The 22,214-nt window shown below is 42.0% G+C and overlaps 1 protein-coding gene across 4 annotated transcripts in view; it reads left to right on the top strand.

The window, feature by feature from the left end:
* The window catches only part of LOC124795151 (cysteine-rich protein 2-binding protein), a 176,015-nt gene that overhangs the window by 118,434 nt on the left and 35,367 nt on the right, over nucleotides 1-22,214 (top strand). For all 4 annotated transcript variants that reach the window (XM_047259037.1, XM_047259036.1, XM_047259039.1 and 1 more), the window contains exon 7: nucleotides 1,827-2,091. In XM_047259037.1, coding sequence (XP_047114993.1) covers nucleotides 1,827-2,091 — 265 coding nt within the window. The remainder of the gene's footprint in view (nucleotides 1-1,826; nucleotides 2,092-22,214) is intronic.

The following is a 22,214-nucleotide window of genomic DNA, read 5'->3' as shown; positions in this document are numbered from 1 at the left end:
ATTGCCATTGATGAAATGGGGGCCAATTATCCTTCCTCCCATAATGCCGCACCATGCATTAACCCACCGAGGTTGCTGATGTTCCACTTGTCATAGCTGTCGTGGATTTTCCGTTGTCCAATAGTGCATATTATGCCGGTTTACGTTACCACTGTTGGTGAATGACACTTCGTCACTAAATAGAATGTGTGCAAAAAATCTGTCATCGTCCCGTAATTTCTCTTGTGCCCAGTGGCAGAACTGTACACGACATTCAAAGTCATAGCCATGCAATTCCTGGTGCATAGAAATATGGTACGGGTGCGAACAATGTTGATGTAGCATTCTCAACACCGACGTTTTTGAGATTCCCGATTCTCGTACAATTTGTCTGCTATTGATGTATGGATTAGCCGCAACAGCAGCTAAAACACCTACTTGGGCATCATCATTTGTTGCAGGTCATGGTTGATGTTTCACATGTGGTTGAACACTTCCTGTTTTCTTAAATAACGTAACTATCCGGCGAACGGTCTGGACACTTGGATGATGTCGTCCAGGATACCGAGCAGCATACATAGCACACACTCGTTGGGCATTTTGATCACAATAGCCATACATCAACACAATATCGACCTTTCCCGCAATTGGTAAATGGTCCATTTTAGCACGGGTAATGTATCACGAAGCAAATACCGTCCGCACTGGCGGAATGTTACGTGATACCACGTACTTATACGTTTGTGACTATTACAGCGCCATCTGTCACAAAGCGAAAAAAGTGGTCCAACTAAAACATCCATATTTCTCTATGTTCTACACGAATATGTAATAAAAAATGGGGGTTCCTATTTAAAAAAAACACAGTTTATATACGTTTGGCCTATGGCAGCGCCATCTAGCGGGCCAACCATAGCGCCATCTGGTTTCCCCCTTCAAGCTAGATGAGTTTCGTTCTTTGTAATTTTTTCATTTGATGCTTATTTCGTGAGATATTTGGCCCAGTCAGTATCAATGGACCACCCTGTGTAGAGAGAAACTGATCATCAATGGTATGAGGTGAAATTTAAAAACCACAGAACTTGAATTAAGTAGAAGACAGTAACCATGTCAGAGATGAGTAGAAATACGAGCCAAACAGAGGAGGATAAAATAAATTACGTGAAACAGAAAAGCAGCAATAAAAAAAGAAAGAACAAGAAAAAAATTGTCATTAACCGAGGCTAGGTGGATTTTGAAAAACACTATGTAGTTCGTTAAGGATGTTGTAATGTTATTGGTGTATGGTAAGAAAGAGATGTAGGATGGTACCATACATGGAAATTATTCATTTCTCATCATGCTAGACATTTATCTGAATGGCTAAAACTGTTAGCATTAATTACAATGTCATGTTATCACTTTATCAGATCTTTTCTGGTAGCCATATCTTTAACTCTAGCATTGTTAGAAGAAAATATCTGTTTAACATGTGTGAAGATGGCAGCAATTTAAAATTATGCCATAATGATGGTGGCAAAAAGTGGAGAAGTCACACAGTTAGCAGGGGAAAATAACATTGGGTTTAAGGAAGGAGGATGAGTGAATTTAGTGTGCAATCAGTTTAGACATTTCTCTTTTGAAAGTGAGTCTCTCTCTGTGGCCTTTACACAGCAGCTTCTTTGTTGAGAACCATATTGGTCATTTTACAGGTATAATTATGGTGTTTTCTTTTTTTCTTCTCCTCTTTTTTCCTTGTGGTCACATAATGATTTGAACGCATTGATAAATATATATCATGTTCATTTCTTAACATCATTGATAATGGTCAAAATTTGTATAAATATATAACTGTAACCATTTTTCAGGTTAAGATACATGAGCCCTTATGATGAGCTGGTACTGCTGAAACGATTGCACAACATAGTACAAAAGAAACATGATGTACCATCCCACATATACCGCTATTACAGAAAGTTGCATGTGCGTAAACTGAAGAGAGATAAAAATATGCCATTATTCAACTTAGACCACTTTTTAAGGACCAAAGAGCCAGAATGGAGTTATGAAAGAAACACCACTTTCAAGAAAATACCTCGTGATGATGAAGTTCGAATTCTTGATAGGTATCAGGTAAATATAAATTACACTCTTATTTCATTCTGTACAGTTTCCCCAATGTTAATATCACTCCTTCAACTGTTTCAATTGTGAAATATTCTTTAATTTTGTTGTAAACACAGCTAAAATTCATTGTTATTGGCAGCTGTACTGCACACTTGAGCAGATTCAGTGTTTTTGTAAATAACAGATTTTTAATATAGCCAACCATTTTTGAACCTGGCAGAAATTAAATATACCCCATTATTTTTTGTGAGATCATAACAAAAGTATTCCAGCTGTTCATATCTGGAAAGTTTTAATTTATTCACCTTAATATTTCTCCATAGTCGTATGTTGCATTCTCAGACTAGTCTTATACAAGCAGTGTCAAATAGTATGTGGTGACTACCCGTGCTTGGCATGCTTGATCAGCTGATTGCCACTGAATGTCAAGCAGTTTGCGTGCCTGGTGCTAGGAGCACTGCCCCGCACTTATTTCTTGCTGTGGTGCAAATGCTCTGTGGATTCTGTGCTTTAGTAATTAATTATTATGTTAATTCTTCCACTACCATTGTAGGAAATAGATGTTGATATTCTCTCTCCTATTTGAGTTTATTGTGCAGAGTGGTTGGAAGCAATGTGTATTAACTCAGAGCAGTGAATTGTTGAATGCAATAACTACTGCTGTCTGTAGCCCACATGCCGAGCATGTCAAAATAAGCTGTACTAGTGACACCGATGTGTTCATGGGCAGGAATATGGGTTATGAGATAAGGTATTGTGTCACACAACAGAAACATGCCAAATAACAATGCAGCCATTACTTCAAGACTGGCAGCATGATTTCTGCCGTTTTGGCCAAACAACCCTGCACCGCTGGAAATGGAAACATACCTGAAACTGAACTTATACATTGAGTGTCCACCTTGCAGGAAGAGAGGGTACAACAAGTGCTTACCAAGGAGGATATAGGTGTCAAAATGTCTTTACAATATCTCTGCCACTTATGAAGCAAGGTCGACATGCACACCATCTCAGACACACTACTGCACATGTTATGGAGCAGCAGACTGTCAGCACAAATCAAGGCCATAACGGCATCACAGACTGGAAGGCCTCCGGATGATGTGGCCGATCTCACAGGATACCATAGTACGTACCGCCTGTCCCGTTCCAATGGTAATGTGTAGCAGTACTTCGACAAATGTGAAATCCAACTACAACAAGTTGACAAAGAAAGTTATTGGAACAGCATCAGATGATGGCCTGTTGAACAAAGTTGATGCCTTAAGCAAACAATAGAGTGAACTTCTCACTGACCACCACTTTAAAGGCAGACATCAACAGAGATTGTGGAGTTGTTCTGCATCCAACGCTCATCGTGCTGACTCACAACCAGCTAATGTATGCTGGTACCATTAGCAATCCGGTGACCAAGCACATAAGTGTAATCTGTGATGCGAATATATCAACCTTAAGCACCAGGCAGAAGTCAATGTATCTGATTATTCCTCTGCCTGCCTGTTTATGACCAACCGCAAGTTGGGGTGCAAATTTTTGGTAGATACGGGATCAAACTTGAGTATTTTGCCAAGAGACAAACTGCACAAGTGCTGCCCTGTCACAAACTTTAGACTGCTGGTGGTAATAACTCTGCCTTCCAGATGTACGGCATGCAACATGTGAAGCTAGATCTTGGATTGCGATGTACCTTAGAATGTAATTTTATCGTTGCATACATTGCATGGATGATAATCAGGGCAAATTTCCTACTACACTACTGCCTGCTCCTAGACGTCGCCAGTGCCCACTTGCTGGACACTGTCACTGGACTGTCTGTGGCTGGGATTCAAAGCCACACGACTGTATGCGATGCCTAGGTCATCCAGGTCGCTGAAGGAGAGCACACAAAACTAATCAATGGTTTCCATCATTCACTAGGCCTCCCGGGGTCCCGCAACAAGTATGCCATGATATTAACCGTTATATCAACACCACGGCAGCCTCCCCCCACCCCCCCCCCCCCCACCCCCCCTCCATGTCATGTAGGTCTAGAGGGCTGTGAAAAGGGGGTGGGTGGAGGAGGGAGAGAGAGAGAGAGAGAGAGAGAGAGAGAGAGAGAGAGACTACATTCTTTCTCAGACGTACACTGTAAGACAGATTCCCTGCCAACAACTTAGCTCACACATACAATGCAGATAATGCCTTCTCCCACTTTTGGGCCTTTATTTTGCACCAAATTTTGATTAACTTACGTTTGGTCCCCACACCTGGGTTTGACGTCCACGTTCTCAAAATTTTCTGCAGAAGTGCAGACCTTGAGAAGAAGGTTGTCCTTTATCCAGCACAGTAGCCAGTCAGTTTGGGTCGCTGTCAGATACCTGTACAATGATAGCCCCTGACGATGCAGAGATTGCACTATGCTGCCTGAGCCACCACCTTCCTGTGCCTACTGAGAAGTGGGTGCCTGTCTGTTTGTCTGTCTGTCTGGGGAACCAAGACTCCAGGCATTGGCCATCAAGCTTGGTGGCACCTGTGGGGAGAGTCCTCTCGGTACGCAGCATCATGGTGGATATCTGGCATAATGAAAACACCCATGTTATCAGCCGGTAGCTGCGATGCTCTGGCAGTCTCTTTCGGCAGACAGCAATTAAGCACAGACTGTTACGTCTTTAGGAACTTTGTCTCCTAAGCCACATCAAGCGAAGAACACAAATTCATATCACTTGAAGACACTCACTCCCTTTAGTTTCTGGTTTGTACCTTTATGGATGGAGAGTCCTTTCTATCTGCTAAGCCAATGCTCTCTGTGAAGCATATTGAAAAAGGAGTTTCGTGAACTCTCTTCCCTTAGCAAACTATGAAGTGTTTCCATTGTAATTAATATGACAAATCCTACCTTGTCCCAGATGTTACTCTCTTGTGACCAACTGGGTGATGTAACTATTACCACAAAACCCCAAAGAACATGAACTTGGTGCAGGGTTTAATTTTCATTGGGACCTAATGCTGCAGATAGATGAGGAACTATGTGAACACCTTAAGAAACGAGGAATCCATTTTGAATGTTGTGTATGTTGAGACTTGCCGGAAAACGAAGTTGATACTCGAGTGTTCATTCTCACTTGTGGGGGATTTGCTTCTAGAGAATCTCAAAATCATGGTTTACTGTTGCAATGTGAAGCTATATTTCCCACTCCTGATGGGATGCTTTTAATGCCAGTGTTTTGTCGCATAAGTCTTCCCAGTGTAAATATGACCTGATTTATGAAGACTGTAACTGGCCATTTCACAAATATTAATCATGTGCACTACCACCTGTTCGCATCAATTGTGGAAGCAACAGTCACCAAAGTGAACTACCCTAATTGCAAAACGCATTATACAGGAACTGAAGGTCTCTGATCACCTCTTATATTTCGAGGCTTAGAAAAAATATAATTGTTTGCATTCTGCCTCTGTATCAATTTTTGCTAATACTGTGTCAGGTTGTTGGTCGTACTTGGCATATGTACTCCCTCGGTATCCACCTCTGGTACTTGCACAAATAAAGTAGACCATAGGGCAATAGGACTTCCCCTCTTGTGGTCCTTGCAGCACCATCATGGAGAGCTAGTCCTCACATCCAGCTGGAATAGCAGTGTCCTCCTCTGACCTCTATTGGTGATGAACCTCCCTTTTGGGAATCCTTTCCCTCAAAACCTACTGACTGGTGGCTTGACACCAGGCAGTTACTGCAGGAGCCATCGACTGTGGATTCAAGGGCTGCCCACTCATTTTACTTCAGCACTCACAGCAGATAAGCTCTCACAAGATTCTTAACCATCAAAAGAATTCAAAGAGAAAAAGAAGAGATCTCAGGGAAAAGGTCACTCTGGTGACTCTGGAAGCGCCAGATCCTCCCATGCCATCGGACTCGAAACTGACGTACATTGATGTTGTTCCAACCTTGCTGGTGACATATGGTGATCCTGGGGCATGACCTGTTAGCTTGCCCCTTCACTCCTAACTGGGACACCCTTAACATGATAATTCAGTACTGCAGTTGATATTACTGTCACCTGCCAGAACAAAAACAACAACAACAACAAGTAATTTCCTCCTGTTCTGTGACCTGTTTTGTTCTCCGGGAACACATTTCACTGAGAACCATTCTCCAACTCTTTAGGCTTATCACTTATTGTGTCCGAACCATATTGGTTCCAAGAGAGGGTCTGGTGGGGTCTATACAATGGTGCATACAGATGTAATGAAAGAGTGGTTATCCTTTGTACCTCACTGGAAGCAATAGCAGTGTGAGTTTGGGAAATCTTAGTGACCACCATTTGCAATCTTAACACTCCCCCAGGCGGGGCAGTTTCATACCTTGAAATGACGAAATTAATCCAACAACAATTGCCCTCCTTCTCCCTTACTTGGGGATTTCAATGCACACCATCCCCATGGCGAAGTACCATGTCATCTGGTAGAGGCTTTCTGATTTACCAGCTTCTGTCTGATCTTGATCCATCTCCTCAGAGATGGTACTCCTAACCACTTCATGCTGCCAATGGCATCTTTCCAGCCATCGACCTTATGATCTCATCTGTCAGTCTCATTGTTTCGCTACAATGATTGTTACACAACAATGTTTGTGACAGTCACTGCTTTCTTGTGATACTGCCGCTTCCATGTCACTGCCTGATGGACCAATTAACACATTGGTCTCTTTGAAAAGCCAGCTGGAGATTCTATTCCTCTGCTGTCACAGTCATCCCCTCTCTGTAAGATTATGTTGACGAGGTTGCAGTAGACATCTCAGATGCAATCACTTTCACCACTGTGCTGCTGTTCCCATTTCTGCAGGTCCCCTCTGTTGCTGTCTGATGCCCGTGGTGGACCAAAGATATTGCAACAGCTATTCAGGATTATTCGGGGGCCTAGCACCTCTCAAGCAGCATCCTTGACAGGCCTGCCTCATCATTTTTTAAGCAGCTTCCATCAGACCCGTGGTCACCCTTGTGCTGTATGTCAGTGACTTCTGCTTTTGGTATAGCTCACAATCTGTAGCCTCAGCTGAATGCCACCTCCAAGGTTTAATCGAAAGGACTTTCTGTTGGACCCTTTCCCATGGCTACCAGTTCTCTCCTATGAAAATGCAAGTCATACTTTTCTGTCGTCATACAGTGGTCCAGCCACACCAGGAAGTCTACGTGAGCACCCAGTACTTGGGCATCATTGCACAGTCCTGATTTTTGGGACTCCTCTATGGTAAAAATCTGACTTGGCTGCCCCATATATTTGTCAACTAAAAACTAGTTACATGTGAAAGTTAACGCTCTTTGCTTCCTTGCCCACATCTTTTGGGTGGATGTCGCTCTACTTCATTCCGTGTTTACCGGCCCCTGGTCTCATTCTGGCTTGACTGTGATTGCCACATTTATGGCTCAGTGGCAGCTTCGGCTTTGAAATTATTGCATGCAGTCCGTCGGTGTGGAGTAAGACTGTTCACTTGAGTCTTCTGGACCAATTCTGTGGACATTGTCCTCCCTGAAGAGGGAACCTTACCCGCCAGTGAGTCTAATCTTTCTATATCCAGATTTGTGGGGCATTTAAATATGACAGTGGGCTGATGTTGAAGTCCATGTGAGAGCAGATGTACTCATCGTCGAATTTGCAGTTGACTGCATCTGGCCTCTACAAGGGAGGATCGTCATAGTGTGCACTAAGCACATCATAACTCCTTTACATCCATACCTGACATCCGAGAACAAGTAATAGACTCCCTGCAACATTCTGTGTAATGCTGCACCATGGGTTAGAAACTAGCAGCAGCTGGCCTAGGGAATTTCCATCCCATGCCATTAACATCACAACACAAATGGCTGCATTCACAGTCACAGTTTGGCACTACACCAGATGACTATCAGCAACTATGGCATCATCATGGGAAGAACTTCCAATTTTTGGAGAGGCAGAGCAGTGTTACTCCCGGCATCATGGTGTGAGGTACCATTGGGTATGACATCAGATCATGGCTGCTAGTGATAGAGGGAACTCCTGACAGCTCAGTGGTATGTCAGGCATTCTGTGTCCTCGTGTGTTACTTCTCATGTGATGTTATTGTGGTGCAATTTTTCAGCAGTACCTTGCTTGTCCACACATGGCACGAGTCTGTCAACTCTCTGTGTGATAATGGGGTACTCTCATGACCATAAAGATCCCTAGATCTGTACAGCTCAGGCATCAACTCTGTTCCAGTGGTAGCAGTCAGGATATCAAGGAGCAGTTACAACAGTTGTAGGCCATCTTGTCTCAGGAGAGGATACATTGGTTTTATGACATCCTGCCCAACTGAATCAGTGCATGCATCCAGACCAGAGGGGATGCACCATCATGCCGATAACTGGGTTCATAGTGTTTGTAAATTTAATTTGATTTGTAATCACTGAACCCATACAATTTCACAACATTTTAAATTACTTCTCAGATCTGACATCAGTATTGTTTTCAATGACTCGATTTTACCACTCCTACATACTTTCCAGAAAAATTGGCCAAGTGAAACCTAACTTTGCTACAAAAGCCAAAGATTCCAGGTTCAAGATTCAGTCCGCCATGCAATTTTAATGTGCCAGGATATTTTAAATCGGTGCACACTTTGCTGCAAAGTGAAAATTCAAATTCTGGAAAGAAGCCCCCGGGTTGTAGCTAAGTCATGCCTCCACAATATCCTTCTCTCCAGGAGTTCTAGTCCCAGACAGTATGCAGGAAACTTCTTTGAAGTTTGGAAGGTAGGAGATGAGGTACTGGTGGAAGTAAAGTTACGAAGGCAGGTCATTAGTTGCGCCTGGGTGGTTCAGTAAGTAGAGTACTTGTCCGTGAAAGGCAGAGGTCCCACGTCTGAGTCCCAGTCCGGCCCGGCACACAGTTTTAATCTGCAGGAAGTTTAAAATCAGTGCACACACCACTGCAATGTGAAAAGTCATTTTGGAAAGTAATCCAGCAATGTTTGCTCTCCTCAGAGCATGGTATGTCCATTGTGATGCTGTACATATTACTGGGACTCAACTGAATCTGAAGAGCTATTGTGGCCCACTGTTGTGATACTTTTGATAAGCAATCTCCTTTGTAGACTGAGTGCATGTCTGTGGTGTTCTACCATATGCTTCACCTATGACTGAGAGTATGTGATGGTGCCATTTCATTTCCCTACAAATTGCTACTCCTAGAAAATTGTGTAAGTTGACTGACTCCAGTTGTGACTAGTTGATATTGTTGCCATAGGTTACTACATGTTTTTTTGTAAAGTGCACAGTTTTGCATTTCTGAACAGTTAATGTAAGTTTCCAATCTTTGTGCCACTTTGTAATCTTATCAAGAACCAAATGAATATTTTTGCAGCTTTCTTCAGACAGTACTTTGTTATAGATAACTGCATCATTTGTGAAAAGTCATAGGTTATTATCAGTTCTGTCTGCAAGGTTTGTAAAATACAACATGAACAGCAAAGATCCCAATACACCACTTCAGTGCCTGAATGAAGTTAGCATGAAGTTATTTCTACTTCTGTCAATGTCCATCTGAGGAACCTGCAATATCCTCCTTTTCATGAAAACCTAAATCCAGTCACAAATTTAGATTGATGCCCCATATGATTCTACTTTCATTAATAGGCCTTGATGTGCTACTAAACCAAATGCTTTTTGGAAGCCAAAAAGTACTGCATCCACGTAATTTCCTTAGTCTATGGCTCTCGCCATATCATGTGTCCGCTCCCGGTAGCTGAGTGGTCAACGTGACAGAATGTCAATCCTAAGGGCCCGGGTTCGATTCCCGGCTGGGTCAGAGATTTTCTCTGCTCGGGGACTGGGTATTGTGTTGTCCTAATCATCATCATTTCATTCGCCAAAGTAGCGTCAAATCGAAAGATTTGCACCCAGCGAATGGTCTACCCGACGGGAGGCCCTAGTCACACGACATTTACATTTTACCATATCATGTGAGAAAGGGCAAATTTGGTTTCATTTGATAGATTTTTTCTGGAATCAATGCCAGTTGGCAAGAAAGAGGCCTTATTTTAGGATAACTCATTACATTTGAGCTCAGCAGTTGTTCCAAGATTCTTCAGCAAATGGATTTCTGTGATACTTTATGGTAGTTTTGCGGTAGTTTTTTGGAAATGAGCACTCTTCTGTTGTGTTGGTACCCCCAATTTCAGATCCTGTGTCACCCAAGAGTGTCTAGAAACTAACTTTCGTGCAAGTGACAGCCTGTACATATGAAACAAATTTCTTTGGGTTTTGTGAAAATTATTTCAGTAAGATTCTGCTACAGTGTTCACCGAAGGCTCTAGACATCGCCATTTTGACTGCCAAATAAATTACATTCAACATATTTTTATGTACAACCCTACATTCTGTTTTAAACTTATCATGCTCTAGCTGCTATTCAACAGTTATTGTGTAGCATGAGGGATATTAACTGTTCAACTGGGTATATAACTGACAAGTGCTTTATCAGGTTGGATACCATTAGAACCATTATGCAGAGCACCTGTGATGTAATTGAAACGGGAAGGAAGCCGGCAATCAGTTGCGAATCAATCTGTACTTAATTGCATATTTAGATTTCAGCTACATTACAACTATCATCAGTGCTAGAAAATAGAAGAAATACAAAAGAATCAGGCATTGAATGGCATAAAATGAGATCTATATCACAGTTATACAGAAATGGAGACTGCATAGTAAGTAACATAGTGCACGAAGCGAGTCATGTGGACTTAACAGGCTTGTAAATGCACATTGTATTACATGACCTTAGCATGTACATAGCTTAACTCAAACTGAGGCTGCTTTTCGCAGATACTGTACAACCAACCACAGTATCCATCTTAGAGAATGAACAACACCCTCTATACCAATGACATCTGTATATGACTAGCAGTTTAAACAGGTTTTGTATTAAAATAAAAGTAGACAAATAAAAATTACAGTACAAGGATAGTTTTGCATTAAACACATGCCGAGGTCAGGCACTGATCTTGATGTGAAACATATTGCTTAAAATTAATGTTAAAACTCTTTTGAAAACTTATAATCATGATTAAAATTTGGTGTAAGCAGGTGAATCATTATTTTTATTTTATTTTACAATGTCTTGTATAAAACACCAAAAACTATATGCTAAACCCTATGTAATAAATCATATGAACTACAGTGTCATGACTGTTGAGAGTAAATGACATACAATAAAGCTCACCATAAAAAATGTATTGACTGTTCTGTTAAATGTATAATGGCTTGATGTTGATGTTAATAGTGTTATTATCGAAGATAATGCCAATAGATACAGAAACCAACATAATTTTGTAACCACAAATTTTGTTCTCACTTAATAAGCTATCAAGTGTTAACTGCATAGAGAAGAACATGCTGTGCAGAATATGTCCCTCCTGGATTGTAACTACCTCTGCCATCTAGAAGGTTGCTTTTAAAATATTCCCAAAAATGGGTGCTCCCCATTGCCACCTGCTCATTCAGCAGAATAGTGACAGAAGACCTCAGATGACAACAAATTTTGATCTCCTCCAGGAGATCCATAAATCTACCATTCAAACCTCTGTGTAGCAATCTCATAAGCAAGGACAAGGTCCACTTTTAGTTATGTGGGCAACAAAGTTAGATCTTTTGGCTATATCTTTCCTTTCCAAGATTATGTATTCACTGAGCCTAACTTTGATTTGCTTTCCTGCCTGCTTCACGTAACAATAACACAGTCTGGACATTCTAATCTACAAACACTTGGCTCATGATACATGTTTGTTTAAGCAACATTACTAATTAAAATTTGACCAAGGTTATTCATGGTTGAAAATGAAACAATAATTTTATGCTTTTAAGGACTGATGCCACTCTCATACTAATGTATTTGTTGCTACTGTATTTTATTTTATTGCTTACAACAAGTATAGCGTCTTGTTGACTTTTAATTACAACTTTATTACAAATGTTACTCATGTAATATGGTGAATGATTATTCACTTTTGCAATGAATTTAATGGTTGTTGTTGTTGTTGTTGTTGAGGTCTTCAGTCCAGAGACTGGTTTGATGCAGCTCTCCATGCTACTCTATTCTGTGCAAGCTCCTTCACCTCCAAGTAACTACTGAACCCTACGTCCTTCTGAATCTGCTTATTGTATTCATCTCTTGGTCTCCCTCTACAATTTTTACCCTCCACGCTGCCCTCCAGTACTAAATTGGTGATCCGTTGATGCCTCAGAACAGGTCCTACTAATTGATCCCTTCTTCTAGTTAAATTGTGCCACAAATTTCTCTCCTCCCCAATTCTATTCAGTACCTCCTTATTAGTTACGTGATCTACCCATCTAATCTTCAGCATTCTTCTGTAGCGCCACATTTCAAAAGCTTATATTCTCTTCTTGTCTAAACTATTTATCATCCATGTTTCACTCCCAAACAGGGCTACACCCATACAAATACTTTCAGAAAAGACTTTCTGGCACTTAAATCTATACTCGATGTTAACAAATTTGTCTTCTTCATGAACACTTTCCTTGCCATTGCCAGTCTACATTTTATATCCTCTCTACTTCGACCATCATAAGTTATTTTGCTCCCTAAATAGCAAAACTCCTTTACTACTTTAAGTGTCTCATTTCCTAATCTAATTCGCTCAGCATCACCCGACTTAATTAAACTACATTCCATTATCCTCGTTTTGCTTTTGTTGATGTTCATCTTATATCCTCCTTTCAAGACACTGTCCATTCCATTCAACTGCTCTTCCAAGTCCTTTGCTGTCTCTGACAGAATTACAATGTCATCGGCGAACCTCAAAGTTTTTATTTCTTCTCCATGGGTTTTAATACCTACTCCGAATTTTTCTTTTGTTTCCTTTAAGCTTGCTCAATATACACATTGAATAACATCGGGGAGAGGCTACAACACTGTCTCACTCCCTTCCCAACCACTGCTTCCCTTTCATGTCCCTCGACTCTTATAACTGCCATCTGGTTTCTGTACAAATTGTAAATAGCCTTTTGCACCCTGGTCAACATTGTCAAAAGCTTACTCTAAGTCTACAAATGCTAGGAACATAGGTTTGCCTTTCCTTAATTTTTCTTCTAAGATAAGTCATAGGGTCAGTATTGCCTCCCAATATTTCTACGGAATCCAAACTGATCTTCCCTGAGGTTGGCTTCTACCAGTTTTTCCATTCGTCTGGGAAGAATCCGCCTTAGTACTTTGCAACTGTGACTTATTAAACTGATAGTTCAGTAATTTTCACATCTGTCAACACCTGCTTTCTTTGGGATTGGAATTATTATATTCTTCTTGAAGTCTGATGGTATTTCGCCAGTCTCATACATCTTGCCCACCAGATGGTAGAGTTTTGCCAGGACTGGCTCTCCCAAGGCTGTCAGTAGTTCTAATGGAATGTTGTCTACTCCTGGGGCCTTGTTTCGACTCTGGTCTTTCAGTGCTCTGTCAAACTCTTCACGCAGCATCGTATCTCCCATTTCATCTTCATCTACATCCTCTTCCATTTCCATAATATTGTCCTCAAGTACATTGCCCTTGTATAGACCCTCTATATACTCGCTTCCACCTTCCTGCTTTCCCTTCTTTGCTTAGGACTGGGTTTCCATCAGAGCTCTTGATATTCATACATCTACATTCACATCTACATTTATACTCCGCAAGCCACCCAACGGTGTGTGGCGGAGGGCACTTTACATGCCACTGTCATTACCTCCCTTTTCTGTTCCAGTCGCGTATGGTTCACGGGAAGAACGACTGTCTGAAAGCCTTCGTGCGCGCTCGAATCTCTCTAATTTTACATTCGTGATCTCCTCGGGAGGTATAAGTAGGGGGAAGCAATATATTCGATACCTCATCCAGAAACGCACCCTCTCGAAACCTGGCGAGCAAGCATCACCGCAATTCACAGCACCTCTCTTGCAGAGTCTGCCACTTGAGTTTGCTAAAGATCTCCGTAATGCTATCACGCTTACCAAATAACCCTGTGACGAAACGCGCTGCTCCTCTTTGGATCTTCTCAATCTCCTCCGTCAACCTGATCTGGTACGGATCCCACACTGATGAGCAATACTCAAGTATAGGTCGATCGAGTGTTTTGTAAGCCACCTCCTTTGTTGATGGACTACATTTTCTAAGGACTCTCCCATTGAATCTCAACCTGGTAACCGCCTTACCAACAATTAATTTTATATGATCATTCCACTTCTAATCGATCCGCACGCATACTCCCAGATATTTTACAGAAGTAACTGCTACCAGTGTTTGTTCCGCTATCATATAATCACACAATAAAGGATCCTTCTTTCTATGTATTCACAATACATTACATTTGTCTATGTTAAGGGTCAGTTGCCACTCCCTGCACCAAGTGCCTATCCGCTGCAGATCTTCCTGCATTTCACTACAATTTTCTAATGCTGCAACTTCTCTGTATACTACAGCATCATCCGCGAAAAGCCGCATGGAACTTCCGACACTATCTACTAGGCCATTTATATATATTGTGAAAAGCAATGGTCCCATAACACTCCCCTGTGGCACGTCAGAGGTTACTGTAACGTCTGTAGACGTCTCTCCATTGATAATAACATGCTGTGTTCTGTTTGCTGAAAACTCTTCAATCCAGCCACACAGCTGGTCTGATATTCCGTAGGCTCTTACTTTATCAGGTGACAGTGCGAAACTGTATCGAATGCCTTTCGGAAGTCAAGGAAAATAGCATCTACCTGGGAGCCTGTATCTATTAATTTCTGGGTCTCATGAACAAATAAAGCGAGTTGGGACTCACACGATCACTGTTTCCGGAATCCATGTTGATTCCTACAGAATAGATTCTGGGTTTCCAAAAACGACATGATACTCGAGCAAAAAACATATTCTAAACTTCTACAACACATCGACGTCAGAGATAAAGGTCTATAGTTTTGCGCATCTGCTCGATGACCCTTCTTGAAGACTTGGACTACCTGTGCTGTTTTCCAATCATTTGGAACCTTCCGTTCCTCTAGAGACTTGCGGTACACGGCTGTTAGAAGGGGGGCAAGTTCTTTCGCGTACTCTGTGTAGAATCGAATTGGTATCCCGTCAGGTCCAGTGGACTTTCCTCTGTTGAGTGATTCCAGTTGCTTTTCTATTCCTTGGACACTTATTTCAATGTCAGCCATTTTTTCGTTTGTGCGAGGATTTAGAGAAGGAACTGCAGTGCGGTCTTCCTCTATGAAACAGCTTTGGAAAAAGGTGTTTAGTATTTCAGCTTTACGCATGTCATCCTCTGTTTCAATGCCATCAACATCCCAGAGTGTCTGTATATGCTGTTTCGAGCCACTTACTGATTTAACATAAGACCAGAACTTCCTAGGATTTTCTGTCAAGTCGGTACATAGAATTTTACTTTCGAATTCACTGAACGCTTCACGCATAGCCCTCCTTATGCTAACTTTGACATCGTTTAGCTTCTGTTTGTCTGAGAGGTTTTGGCTGCATTTAATCTTAGAGTGAAGCTCTCTTTGCTTTTGCAGTAGTTTCCTAACTTGGTTGTTGAACCACGGCGGGTTTTTCCCGTCCCTCACAGTTTTACTTGGCACGTACCTGTATAAAACGCATTTTATGATTGCCTTAAACTTTTTCCATAAACACTCAACATTGTCAGTGTCGGAACAGAAATTTTCGTTTTGATCTGTTAGGTAGTCTGAAATCTGCCTTCTATTACTCTTGCTAAACAGAGAAACCTTCCTCCCTTTTTTTATATTCCTATTAACTTCCATATTCAGGGATGCTGCAACGGCCTTATGATCACTGATTCCATGTTCTACACTTACAGAGTCGAAAAGTTCGGGTCTGTTTGTTATCAGTAGGTCCAAGATATTATCTCCACTAGTCGGTTCTCTGTTTAATTGCTCGAGGTAAAGGTCACTCGATGCTCTGTCCCTACCACCCGTCCTAAACATCTGAGTGTCCCAGTCTATATCTGGTAAATTGAAATCTCCACCTAAGACTATAACATGCTGAGAAAATTTATGTGAAATGTATTCCAAATTTTCTCTCAGTTGTTCTGCCACTAATGCTGCTGAGTCAGTAAAAGGAGCCAATTATTAACCTAGCTCGGTTGTTGAGTGTAACCTCCACCCATAATAATTCACAGAAGCTATCCACTTCTACTTCACTACAGGATAAACTACTACTAACAGCGACAAACACGCCACCACCGGTTGCATGCAATCTATCCTTTCTAAACACCGTCTGTGCCTTTGTAAAAATTTCTCCAGAATTTATCTTTGGCTTCAGCCAGCTTTCTGTACCTGTAACGATTTCAGCTTTGGTGCTTTCTATCAGCACTTGAAGTTCCGGTACTTTACCAATGCAGCTTCGACACTTTACAATTACAATACCGATTGCTGCTTGGTCCCCGCATGTCCTGGCTTTGCCCCGCATCCTTTGTGGCTGTTGCACTTTCTGTACTCGCCCGAGGCCATCTAATCTAAAAAACCACCCAGTCCACGCCACTCAACCCCTGCTACCCGTGTAGCCGCTTGCTGCGTGTAGTGGACTCCTGACCTGTCCAGCGGAGCCCGAAACCCCATCACCCTATGGCGCAAGTCGAGGAATCTGCAGCCCACACAGTCGCAGAACCGTCTCAGCCTCTGATTCAGACCCTCCACTCAGCTCTGTACCAAAGGTCCGCAGTCAGTCCTGTCGACGATGCTGCAGATGGTGAGCTCTGCTTTCATCCCGCTAGTGCGACTGGCAGTCTTCACCAAATCAGATAGCCGCCAGAAGCCAGAGAGGATTTCCTCCGATCCATAGCGACACACATCATTGGTGCCGACATGAGCGACCACCTGCAGATGGGTGCACCCTGTACCCTTCATGGCATCCGGAAGGACCCTTTCCACATCTGGAATGATTTCCCCCCCCCCCCCCCCGGTATGCACAAGGAGTGCACATTGGTTTTCTTCCCCTCTCTTGTTGCCATATCCCTAAGGGGCCCCATTACGTGCCTGACGTTGGAGCTCCCAACTACCAGTAAGCCCTCCCTCTGCAACTGCCCGGATCTTGCAGACTGAGGGGCAACCTCTGGAACAGGACAAGCAGCCATGTCCGGCCGAAGATCAGTATCAGCCTGAGACAGAGCCTGAAACCGGTTCGTCAGACAAACTGGAGAGGTCTTCCCTTCAGCCCTCCGGAATGTCTTTCGCCCCCTGCCACACTTCGAGACGACCTCCCACTCTACCACAGGTGAGGGATCAGCCTCAATGTGGGCAGTATCCCGGGCAGCCACAGTCGTAGTCCGATCGGGGGATGCGTGGGACGAGCTGGCCGTCCCCGACAAACCCCCATCCGGACCCCCACAGTGATGCCCATTGGCAAAAGCCTCAAGCTGTGTGACCGAAGCCAACACTGCCTGAAGCTGGGAGCGAAGGGATGCCAACTCAGCCTGCATCCGAACACAGCAGTTGCAGTCCCTATCCATGCTAAAAACTGTTGTGCAAAGAATGTCTGAACTAATCTACAGAGAACACAAACAAATCAACACAAAATTTAAACGGTTATTAAAATACAAGATTGCATAGTAAATGCAGTAATGCTGCTACTTGCGCACTGCTGACACACTGCTCGGCGGCGGAAGGAGACTACGCGATTTTACACTATTCAGGTACTAAAACGCAATGCTACAGCTCTCAAATACTATAATACGCCCGAAATTTATGAATTAAACAATGCAAGTACCAAAAACACGCAAAGAAATTAAGAATTAAACTATGTCAGCTAGGAGTATACGACTTCCTGCTAAGTGGTTCTCTATTCTCCAAAGGTCTCTTTAATTTTCCTATAGGCAGTTACTAGCTTACCCCTAATGAGATAAGCCTCTACATCCTTACATTTGCCCTCTAGCCATCCCTGCTTAGCCATTTTGCACTTCCTGTCGATCTCATTCTTGAGATGTTTGTGTTCCTTTTTGCCTTCTTCATTTATTGCATTTTTATATTTTCTCCTTTCATCAATTAAGTACAATATTTCTTCTGTTACCCAAGAATTTCTACTAGCCCTCATGTTTTTACCTACTTGATCCTCTGCTCCCTTCACTACTTCATCCCTCAAAGCTACCCACTATTCTTCTACTGTATTTCTTTCCCCCATTTCTGTCAATTTTGTCCTTATACTCTCCCTGAAACTCTGTACAACCTCTGGTTTAGTCAGTTTATCCAGGTCCCATCTCCTTAAATTCCCACCTTTTTGCAGTTTGTTCAGTTTTAATCTACAGTTCATAACCAATAGATTATGGCCAGAGTCCACATCTGCCCCTGGAAATGTCTTACAATTTAAAACCTGGTTCCTAAATCTCTGTCTTACCATTATATAATCTATCTGAAACCTGTCAGTATCTCCAGGCTTCTTCCATGTATACAACCTTATTTTATGATTCTTGAACCAAGTGTTAGCTATGATTAAAGTTATGCTCTGTGCAAAATTCTACCAGGCGGCTTCCTCTTTCATTTCTTCCCCGCAATCCATATTCACCTACCACGTTTCCTTCTCTTCCTTTTCCCACTATCGAATTCCAGTCACCCATGACTATTAAATTTTCATCTCCCTTCACTATCTGAATAATTTCTTTTATCTCCTCATACATTTCTTCAATTTCTTCATCATCTGCAGAGCTAGTTGGCATATAAACTTGTACTACTGTAGTAGGTGCGGGCGTCATGTCTATCTTGGCCACAATAATGCGTACCCATATCTGGTACAAGTTAACAGCAATATGTGATGTGGAAGTGATAATAAGCAGATGACCATCTAAATACAGGGTGTACATAAAGTCCGGGAACATTTTCAATTATTTATTGCACAAGAACCAAACATACATATGTCATCTTGAAGAGAAACCCTGAATTCTTTTTTTTTTTTTCATGTATACTGCCACAGCGTGGTTTGGTAATTTGCCGATAGTCAGTGCTAGTCGCAAACATGGCGAGTTCAGGTTCGGAGCGAGCTTTCTGCGTGTTGGTGTTCAACAAAAACAAGTGTGCTACAGCTGTTCGACGGATGTTTAGAACCAAGTACAGTAAGAAGCCACCAACAAGGAAGGCCATTTACCACTGGCACAACAAATTCGTTATGACGGGTTGCTTGTGTGCAGCAAAGTGAAGCGGATGTCCCAGTGTGATTGAAGTTAATGTGGGGCACGTACAAGGAGTCCAAAGAAATTGGTGCGTCGTGCATCCCTTGAACTCGAAATGGCTCCAGTGACAGTATGTAAACTCCTGCGACAGAAGCTGTCTGTGAAACCATTAAAATTGGAGCTAGAGCAGAAACTCAATGACGATGACAAAGACAAGTGTTTTGGGTTTTGTCGCAGTTGCAAAACTTGAATGAGGATGGGGATGGCATTGCTGATTGCTTAATTTTTAGTGACGAAGCCATTTGTCACAGTAATGGGAAAGTGAACAGGCATAATTGTTGAATCTGGGGTACAAAGCATTCATATGAATGCATTGAATTTGAGCGTGATTCCCGAAAGGTAAATGTTTTTTGTGCCATGCCACATCGAAAATTATATGGGCCATTCTTCTTCATCAAGAGCACTGTCACTGGATATCCCTACTTGGATATGTTGCAGCAATGGCTGATGCCTCAAATGCAGTTGGACTCGCCGTTCAACTTTTAGCGGGATGGGGCTCCACCCCATTTTCATCTTGATGTTCATGGATACCTGAACACGGAGCTGCCGCATCGTTGGATCTGCCATGTTGCAGAAGGGGACAGCTGTTTCATGAAATGGCCTCCCCGATCACCAGATCTCACTCTGTGTGACTTTTTTCTGTGGGGACACACTAAAGATCTGGTGTATGTTCCGCCTCTACCATGTGATGTAGCAGAGCTGCGGGAGAGAATACGAGAAGTGACTAACACAGTCAACAATACCATGCTGGGACAGGTATGGCAAGAATTCGATTACCCTATTGACATCTGCCAGGTCACTCATGGTTCACATATTGAATGTTTTTTTTAAAAAAAAAAACCACTTTGAGTTTCTCTTCAAAATGCAATAAGTATGACATCTGTACAATGTTTAATTCTTGTGCATTAAATAATTGAAAGTGTTGGCGGACTTTACGTACGCCCTATACTTTCAGCATGCATGATTAAATTCTTAGCCAACATTATTACATTTTCCCTAGAGGCACGTGTTGTTATTTCTTGCCAACATTAAAAGAATGAATATATGTGTCATAAATGACCTGGGGAGTAGACAACATTCCATTAGAACTACTGACAGCCTTGGGAGAGCCAGTCTTGAAGAAAACTCTATCATCTGGTGAGCAAGATGTATAAGACAGGCGAAATACTCTCAGACTTCGAGAAGAATATAATAATTCCAATCCCAAAGAAAGCTGGTGTTGACAGATGTGAAAATTACCGAACTATCAGTTTAATAAGTCACAGCTGCAAAAGACTAAAGCGGATTCTTTCCATATGAATGGAAAAACTGGTAGAAGCTGACCTCGGGGAAGATCAGTTTGGACTCCTTAGAAATATTGGGAGGCAATACTGACCCTATGACTTATCTTAGAAGAAAGATTAAGGAAAGGCAAACCTACGTTTCTAGCATTTGTAGACTCAGAGAAAGCTTTTGACAATGTTGACTGGAATACTCTCTTTCAAATTCCGAAGGTGGCAGGGGTAAAATACAGGGAGCGAAAGGCTATTTACAATTTGCACAGAAACCAGATGGCAGTTACAAGAGTCGAAGGGCACGAAAGGGAAGCAGCGGTTAGGAAGGGAGTGAGACAGGGCTGTTGCCTCTCCTCGATGTTATTCAATCTGTATATTGAGCAAGCTTAAAGGAAACAAAAGAAAAATTCAGAGTAGGAATTAAAATTCATGGAGAAGAAGTAAAAACTTTGAGGTTCGCCGATGACATTGTAATTCTGTCAGAGATAGCAAAGGACTTGGAAGAGCAGTTGAACAGAATGGACAGTGTCTTGAAAGGAAGATATAAGATGAACATCAACAAATGCAAAACGAGGATAATGGATGGAGTCGAATTAAGTCGGGTGATGCTGAGGGAATTAGATTAGGAAATGAGACACTTAAAGTGGTAAGGGAGTTTTGTTATTTGGGGAGCAAAATAACTGATGATGGTCGAAGTAGAGAGGATATAAAATGTAGACTGGCAATGGCAAGGAAAGTTTCTGAAGAAGAGAAATTTGTTAACATCGAGTATAGATTTAAGTGTCAGGAATTCATTTCTGAAAGTATTTGTATGGAGTGTAGCCATGTATGGAAGTGAAACATGGACAATAAACAGTGTGGACAAGAAGAGAATAGAATCTTTCGAAATGTGATGCTACAGAAAAACGCTGAAGATTACATGGGTAGATCACATAACCAATGAGGAGGTATTAAATAGAATTGGGGAGAAGAGGAGTTTGTGGCACAACTTGACCAGAAGAAGGGATCGGTTGGTAGGACATGTTCTGAGGCATCAAGGGATCACCAATTTAGTATTGGAGGGCAGCGTGGAGGGTAAAAATTGTAGAGGGAGACCAAGAGATGAATACACTAAGCAGATTCAGAAGGATGTGGGTTGCAGTAGGTACTGGGAGATGAAAGCTTGCACAGGATAGTGTAGCATGGAGAGATGCATCAAACCAGGCTCAGGACTGAAGACAACAACAACAAATGGTTGTCAAAGACAAACATACAATAAATAAACTAAAATCTTAAAAATGACATCATCCTTTGAAAAATGAAACACAGTGGGTGTGATAAATTAAAATTATAATGACTTGGAAATGAGCGGTGTCAATCACTTATCAGCCTCAAGGACCATCAATATTCGCAGGCTTCATTACTGTCATACATCCAGAGATTCTGGATGTGCCAGTTTTGAGACATATAACACAAAAGATAAACTTTGGTTTTAGTGTGTTCTGTTGCTTCGATAAGGTTGGAATGCCCACTTTGCAGGCAATTCACTTGCTGCGAGGCTGTATGGGCAATATTGTTTGAAATCATCATTTGCAGTTATTGCTGAATGGCATTGTTAGGTGTGTTCAGTGAAGTTTTCATTGCAATGAAAACAAATTTGAGCAACTGTGCAG

Source organism: Schistocerca piceifrons, chromosome 4 (assembly GCF_021461385.2).
Source record: "Schistocerca piceifrons isolate TAMUIC-IGC-003096 chromosome 4, iqSchPice1.1, whole genome shotgun sequence".
Lineage (NCBI taxonomy): Eukaryota > Metazoa > Arthropoda > Insecta > Orthoptera > Acrididae > Schistocerca > Schistocerca piceifrons.
Note: the sequence above shows the minus strand (reverse complement) of the source record. Positions and strands in the feature narration are given on the sequence as shown.